Source organism: Sus scrofa, chromosome 13, assembly GCF_054392235.1.
Source record: "Sus scrofa isolate SSC_HxYL_T2T_F1_AM1 chromosome 13, Sscrofa_HxYL_maternal_Yorkshire_Landrace_v2.0, whole genome shotgun sequence".
NCBI lineage: Eukaryota > Metazoa > Chordata > Mammalia > Artiodactyla > Suidae > Sus > Sus scrofa.
The window spans coordinates 102527893-102535851 of record NC_139395.1 but is presented as its reverse complement, the minus strand read 5'-3'; the positions used below and the strand labels follow the sequence as shown (position 1 = coordinate 102535851).

General features: G+C 50.2%; 1 protein-coding gene across 1 annotated transcript; it reads right to left on the bottom strand.

Moving 5' to 3' along the window:
- Positions 1–1250: 1250 nt before the first annotated feature.
- ZIC1 (Zic family member 1) lies at positions 1251–6286 on the bottom strand. The gene is made up of 3 exons (XM_003358599.4): positions 4575–6286; positions 2986–3149; positions 1251–2313 (listed from the first exon to the last, which is right to left on the bottom strand). Exons 1-3 carry the CDS (start codon positions 5554–5556, stop codon positions 2116–2118), a joined length of 1344 nt encoding a protein of 447 aa, XP_003358647.1. The 5' UTR covers positions 5557–6286; the 3' UTR covers positions 1251–2115.
- Between the last annotated feature and the right edge of the window lie 1673 nt (positions 6287–7959).

Below are 7959 nucleotides of genomic sequence, written 5' to 3'. Positions count from 1 at the left end.
CTTTCTCTCTCCTGCTCTTTCACAGCCACACCCTTGCAGCTACAGCCAAGGCCCTGATTTGTGATCTCCAGCTACACTGTCTGCTTAATGGGGCGATCATGCAAGCTACAACCAGAGACAAAGAAGCTTGCGTTCCTACCAGCGCAGCTAACTTCTCGGGAGCAGCATAGCTTGCAAATCTATCAAACTAAACTGCAAGAAAGACAATCTGATTTAGAGAAAAGGCGTTCTGCTACAGTCATTAAGCACAAGTAATTTAGATTTTTTATATTGTCTCCTCATTTACAAATTTACTGTATCAACGCCAGCCAATGGAACGAATTTCTTAAGTAAATGAGAAATAAATAAAAGAGATAGAAAGATAATCAAATTACATAAAATAATTCTCTTTTCTAGATGTATTTTTGAGAGAACTAATAACAGTGGCAAAATTATAGGAATAATAACATATCACAGGAAGTAATTAATTTAAATTAGCATCACGTTTGAAAAAATATAAGTAAAACACTTTATGGACATTTACTTTTGTACAAAGAAGGAAGGCCTGGAAAAGCATGCATAGACATCCTGAAAATTAGTTATAGCCATAAATGGTTTAATTGAAGACAGCAATTTAAAATATGATATTGTAAATCTGCAACTCGGTTTCAGCTCGGGGAATTTAATTTGGGGGACAGCGGAACCCTCAGCTGCAAGTTCATTTGCAACGCTGTAGAGTGAGCCCCTGAGCCTCTGACAATTCACCTACATTAATATTGATGTCGCCTGCACAATCTATTTCTGTTATTTTTATGGTTGTTATTCTACGTCTGCAAAGGTCATTTAAATTATACTGCGGCCGAAAATTTGTTTCATAAATTTTGATATAAATACTAATTACACCCTCTCTGAGAGCCAGCAGGGTAGCGTTCATTTATCACGTTTATACGACCTGCGATGACAGAAAGGGAAGGCGAGGGAGACTGGTGAGGTTTTCCGAGACCCACTAAGGCTGGCAGAAGAGGCAGCAGGTTGCTGGGGGGAAGAAGAAATTCCTACCACAATCACTGAGATTTAAGAATCTTTAATAAGGTACGAAAGGTTACCAAACAGTTCTGGAAACTAAAGTGTACATACGAGTTCTTCTAGCCATAAATATTGAATAGCTGTAACATGAATAAGCCGGCCCTTTACATGCGGATAAATATGGAAACTAGGAATTATATACATTATGTGGTTGTATCTCTTGCCAAAAGCAACGGACAGTTATAGTTTATATCTTTTTTTTAATATCACTTTACATAAACAAATGAAACAGTTTGACACGCAGATCCAGGCTCGTACTATACGAATTCTTGACAGGACGTGAAACAACATTTTACCGCACTAAAGTACTTAGACTTTGGGACGAAATGTTTGCACTTTATACAAAAAAAGCACATTAATACCAATAATATTCTGTTAGGTCGACGTGGAGACTGTAATCGTACAAAGTAATTCACATTTTGGTACACATTTACTAGAACATTCTTGCCATTCAGTACAAACAGTTGGCTTTCGGCCGCCCGCCCCTCCCCTTCCCCTCCCCCCTCCCCTCCCGGCCCCTCCCCCCTCCCCAATGCAAAGACCACAACGCCACGATCCCACCCGCCCGTTCCAACCGAGATATAACTATATACAGAATCCAACAGTACAGGTTTAAGCTAATAATTCTGTATTTACAAGAATGCAAAGCAAAAAAAAAAAAAAAAAAAAAAAAAAAAAAAAAAAAAAGCCGAATCCCAGAGAGCCAGTTCCGACTCCGAGGAGAAACTGGCCCTCGGGGTTGGCGGCATTTGGTCAGACAGCCGCCGTCTCCTTGACCCCCTTCCCGCCCCTTGGCTACCAAACGTTTGCCAAAAAAAAAAGAAGAAAAAAGAAAAAGAAAAGGAAAGGGGAAAAGGGGGGGTAAATGTAAAGGTTTGGTGCTTTCTCTCTCTTACTCGGTCCTGGGTCTATTGACAGATTTAGAAAAAATAGGATTGCAGAGTGGGTTGGGGGCTCTTTTGATGCTCAGGGTTCTTTCAGTAATACTGTGTATACATGTGTGTGCTCAGTCTCTTAAATAGGGTTTTGTTTTGCGTTTTGTTTCTGATTTTAAACGTACCATTCGTTAAAATTGGAAGAGAGCGCACTGTGGCCGGCTGTGTGGTGGACCGCGGAGGAGGAGGGCGACAGGGAGCTGGTGGTTGGGTTGTCTGTGGAGGGAGACACGATGGTGGGAGGCGTGGAGGACTCATAGCCCGAGCTGGCGGCTGGCGAAGGTTGCGAGCCCTGCGAGGAGGATTCATGGACCTGCGGGAATAAAGTCGCGTTTTTATGGGGATAAAGAGCCAGCGCGGCGGCCACCTAGGACGGGTGAAGGCCGTGCCACCCCTCCCCCCAGAGTCCTGGGTACTCTTGAACCCCAGGGAGGCCTGGGACTCCGGCTTGGTTGAGCCGCCTCGGCCCTGCAGAGACCGGGATCCAGAGAGCGGCAGTGCCCCTGGGACTCACAAAAGAAAATAGATCTGGGAAGGGGAGGCTGGACATGAGTCCAGAGCCCGAGATGGTCCCTCCTGCAGCCACCGAAATTTGCTTGCTCAGCTTTAGGGGAGCAAGTGCGCAGGCCTTGGTGCAAGACCCCAACTCTCTGCCCACCGCTTCCGGCCAAGCCGCGATGACCGCAGCTTCTGCAGCTTCAACCCTTTGGGACAGCCCTAGCTCGCCATCAGTAGTGGCCTCTGCTCCAATGCTCACTGTTTTTGACTTTTACTATTAAACAGTAAATTTAGAACGTCCCTGGGTGTCCCCATCCCCTTTTCCAGCCCCCGCCCTCTGTGGCCAACCCCATCCAGCGGAGAGGAATAACTGCTTCGCCCTCCGCGGGCTCCTGCCGCCGCCCGGCTGCCACTCGCCGCCTGACCCCGGCCAAAGAGCAGAGCGGGCTCTTGGCTCCAAGACGGGCGGCGATAGCGCGGCGATTACCTTCATGTGTTTGCGCAATGAACTGGGGTGAGTGTAGGACTTGTCGCACATCTTGCAAAGATAGGGTTTGTCGCTCGTATGCACATGCATGTGCTTCTTGCGGTCGCTGCTATTAGCAAAGCGTCGGTCGCACCCCTCGAACTCACACTTGAAGGGCTTCTCCCCTGGTGCGAAAGGTGTGAAAGAGAGAGATCTGATTAGAACAAACCCCGCAGCGATTTTTTAAAATTTAAACAAATGGAAAAAATAAAAACAAAAATTAAAAAGGCAGGGGCCCAGGGCCAGCACCTTGCAAGCTCAAAACCCGGATCTTTAAAAGTCGTTTATCTGCAGTGGAATTATAAATATCTGAACTATTTTAACTCCTAATCCAGTTAGATCCAGATTTTTTTTTATTATTATTGTATTGTTATGAGTTGTAGTGGTGGTAGTTTTTTAGATCCCAGAGTAGCAGCTGGGCTGGCTGCTGGATTTTAGGCCCGGGGCTATAAGATGGCTTGGGGCAGCTCCTACCTAGCTCCGGATTTCTAATTTTCACATTCCCGGCCGACTCTCTTACTGTTTTGCTGTTCTCTCCTCCCCTTACCTCCCTCCCAGACACTTCTCACCCACTTCATCGCTGCCCCCACCTCCTATACACACTCACATTTTATAGGGTAATCTGGGCCAACAGCTCGGCGCCGGAAATTCTTTCTGACCCTTGCATTAAACGCGAAGTTCCAAACTCGGTTCTCAGAAATCGCCCGGGCAAACCAAAACAGGGAAGCAGACAGGATTCCCGGCCTTGTTGGCCCAAGAAGCCCAGAATGGCCTTCCCCAACCTGACTACAGCCCTGAGCTCCAGCAAACTTTTATTTTAAATGTTCCTGACCGATTGCTTTATTTTTAAAGGCCAGCCCATGGTAACCGGTGTTTTGAAAACGTCCTCACGGAGTCTAATTAACAAAAATGATTTTTCCGCCTTCTGCCCACTCTCCTGACTCCTCAAGCCTACTCACAAAGTCGCTACTATAATCGGGGTTCTTTAAATATGCATTAATCTCCAAAAGCCTCCTCAGGCTCGATTTACTTGCTTTGACCACCACCAACCCTCCTTTTCTATCTTTGCTTTTGTTTCTTTCTATCCCCCTTCATCCAATTTCTTCCACTTTTCTCAGTTCCTTCCTTTGGCAAAGTCCTCACTAAGGTGCATAGAGAAGGGATGCTAGCCAAGAGCAAATATTTAGATTTGCCTGCACCTGGAGCAGCTGACAACGCCGCCGCCCAGACCCAGCCACCTCTCCTGGCTTAGCGCACACCAAGGGCTCCACAAAGCCGATTCGTCTCTCTGCTCTCCTGGCCTTTTTTAGCTCTCATTTAAAAATCTGTATTCTTAGGTCTTTCTCATCCTACCCTCTCTATACGTTATTAGAATTTCAAGCCTCAAACTAAAACCCAGAACACACTGGGTTTGCTGACTGCCTACTGGAACCTGACTTCCAGACCCAACCGAGGCCGGGATTTGTGCGTCCCCCGTAGCCGAGTTTTGGATTTCGGGTCCCAGGGCGAGAATGGGGAACAAGGGGTGTCAAGGATAGCTGTTTCCGTACCTGTGTGCGTCCTTTTGTGGATCTTTAAGTTCTCAGAACGGGCGAAGACCTTGCCGCAGCCAGGGAAGGGACAGGGGAAGGGCTTCTCACCCGTGTGCACGCGGATGTGGTTGACCAGTTTGTATTTGGCTTTAAAGGGCTTTCCCTCGCGCGGACACTCCTCCCAGAAGCAGATGTGGTTGCTCTGCTCAGGTCCGCCGACGTGCTCCACGGTGACATGCGTGACCAGCTCGTGCATAGTGCTGAAAGTTTTGTTGCACGACTTTTTGGGGTTGGCCAGCTGCTCGGGCTCGATCCACTTGCAGATGAGCTCCTGTTTGATGGGCTGGCGCATGTAGCGGAAGAAGGCTCCTGCGCCGTGATGCGCGGCCATGTTCACGTTCATGGGCCCGTAGCCGTGCAGCTGCGGCGCGGCATAGTGCTCTGAACGGGGACTGGTCACCTGGCCGTACTGCTCGGGCCGCGGGTACATGTCCCCCGAGAAGCCAAGCCTCATCTGCCCATTAACCACGTTGGGCGATGCATGGCCCGTTGCCTGCTCGTGAAGGCCGGGAAAGAGGAGGTGGCCCGCGGCGTCCGTGTGGCCGTGTGGGCCCCCGAAGCCCCCAGCCGAAGCAGCGAACAGACTGTGTTGCGCGCTGGCTGCTGCTGCCGCGTCGCCAAAGCCCCGGTTGCGGAACAGAAAGTCCCGCGTGGAGTTGAAGGCTGCGCTCGAATAGGAGCCGACGTGGCCCGGGTGATGGTGATGTCCCAGGGCCGCCGCAGCCGCGTAGCCAGGAGCCTGCGACGTGAAGGCGGTCTGGCCGGCGGAGGCCAGCTCGTGAGAGCTGGGGTTGAGCTTGAAGGCGCCCATGCCGTCGGCGAACGGGTTGATGCCCAGGCCCACGTCGCGCTCGGCCACGTCGCCCGCCGAGTGGTGGCGGGACGCGCCAAAGGTGGTCACGCCGATCGCAGGGTACTGGGGGCCGGCGTCCAGGAGCATCGTGGCTGCTCGGGGCAAGCCCCGGCCTCCCCCGCCCCCCCCACCCTCGCCCGCCGAGGAGGGAAAATTAGGAGGAGGAGAAACAGGAGGCGGAGGAAGAGGAGGAAGAAGAAGAGGAGGGAGGAGGAGTCGACCCACCTCTCGAAGTCCTAGCCTGCTGGCAGCGGCGCGGCGCGCCGGGGCGCCCGCCTGGCCAAGCGCGGGGAAGCCGGACGGCTGCGGGCCGCGAGCAAGGCGGGCTCCGGCGCCCGCCGAGCAGACCCCGCCGGCCCGGCTCGCACTTTCTCGCCGCTCAGTCTCTGCCGAGAGGACCCCGCGTCAAGGCTGCCCAGGGAAAGGCGTGGAGCATCTCAGCCCCCCAAAAAAACTTCCTCCTGGATTTGTAGCATAGAGGAATGTGAGCTCCGGAGCCACGACTCCTCGCTCTCTCTCCGCCTTGCGCCGTCCGCCCCTCCTCACTTCTCTACTAGACCCTCGCCCTTTCTTTTCTCTCTCTCTCTCCTTTCTCTCAGGCTCGCCTCCTCGCTCCTTCACTCTCCTTTTTCCCCTCTGCTTTTTGCAAAAAGGGGGGGGAGGGGGAGAAAAAAGAAAGAAAGAAAAAGCCAAAGAAAAGGCGCAAATCATGCACAATATTGTCTTTTGCGGTTTATCTTCCTGGGGAGAAACTTTCACCTCCTCAGCCGGGCGGTGAGCGCGAGACTGATAGCAGCAATCATTCCTGCAGATAAATGAATTGAAAGGACGACACCGTCCCCCCCTTGATGAATGGGAGCAGGGGGAGGCGTCACGTGCTGCTGACGCGGGCGCCCATTGGTGTGCCCGCACTCCCCCCGCCCGCAGCCGCCGCGCCAACGGAGGGCGCGCCGAGGCGCCGCGCGGCGTTCATTGGCCCGCCCGCCTCATCAATCCCAGGTATTGTAAAGCGCTTGACATCCCCTTTTGACAAACAGGGCTGCCAGGAGTGGCAACTTTTTTTTTTAGCCAAAAATTTTCCCTCTTCTCAAGGAAAGAAAAAAAATTGCCATGATTTCTTTCCTTTTTCTCAGTCATACATTCTCTATCCGTATTCCTCTCCCTCTCCATCTGTATCTTGCTTTATCTTGTTCTTCTTCAAACCTACTCTTAGCTGGGGGACAAGAGACTTCGGATGTCTCCAAGAACAGGAGGCGGGGATGGGGCTGGTAAACACAGCTAAGGCACTTCCAGAATGTCCCGATTCAGCAACTTTCTTTTCTTTCTTTCCCCCTGTCCCCGCCTTGAAGGACAGAAAAGGAGGCTTTTGTTATTTGCTCCTTTTGAAGTTCGCTTCCCTCTTGCTTCGTCCCCCTCCTGTTTATAATTTAAGATCTCGGGAACACACAGGCACTCCACTTTCTTACAAGAAATGTAATTTCTCAGGATAGCCGGTCGCCTTGATTCTTTTATCAAATCAATCAGGCGTCTTGCTCCCTTCTCCCCCTAAAAAATAAGCACAGGTGGATGGGAGCTCTAACTTTCCAGGTTGAGGTTTTGGAGGTTTTTTTCTCCCCAGCAAAATTTAAAACATTGTTGCCAATTTTTTCTTTTTTCCTCTCCTGTGTTATTCTTTTCTTTTCTCCCTTTTCTCTAGTCTCCCTTGTCTGCCCCCGTTAACCCCTCCCTATGTACTCCTGTTCCCAACTCGGGCCCCTTTCATTCAGGTAAAACTGTAAATTTCCCAACGCGCCATTGTTCTTCAGGACTGCCCAAAGCTCCCTAGAAATCCCCGAAAACTTTTTGGTATTTAAATCTCCGATAGATAGGACCAATGTAAATTTTGTGACATTCAAACCTTTTCTAGTTCACAAATCAGTCACCCTTGTCACAGTTATTGAAATTCCGCAACTTGCCACACCAGGACGGTGGAAAAAGCGGGCGCGGTCTTTGTTGCCGACCAGGCTTTTGATCGCCAGAGAAAATTTACTTACCTTCAGATGAGTGAGCAGAAAAAGAAATAACACTCCCTTTGATTTAGTTAGGAAAATGCAGACATTTGGATTCAGTGCAAACATACAACACTCGCTTGTTTTCGCGATGCGGCCCTCGATTAACCTGTCTTTGCCCAGCGCAAAGTCTATTCAACAACTGCGCGTAGTTGCTTTTTGTCCCGTCCACAAAGAGCCATTGACTATATATTAAAATGATTGTTGAAAGGTAGAGGAGTATGGCACTTAAAAGCAGGGGAAAAAAATCTCTGTGACTCAATCAATTAAGGCGAGCAACATTTATGCATTTCAAAAAATGCACGCGGATGCGGGGGGTTGGGGGATGAAGGTTGCATTTCTCCGCAGCTCTGTTTAAAACCCAGCAGCCCGGGCCGAGGGTTTAGCAGAAGCGTCTGCATATTCATTAGGTCTAATTATTTTCTAGTAAGGAAAACACAAA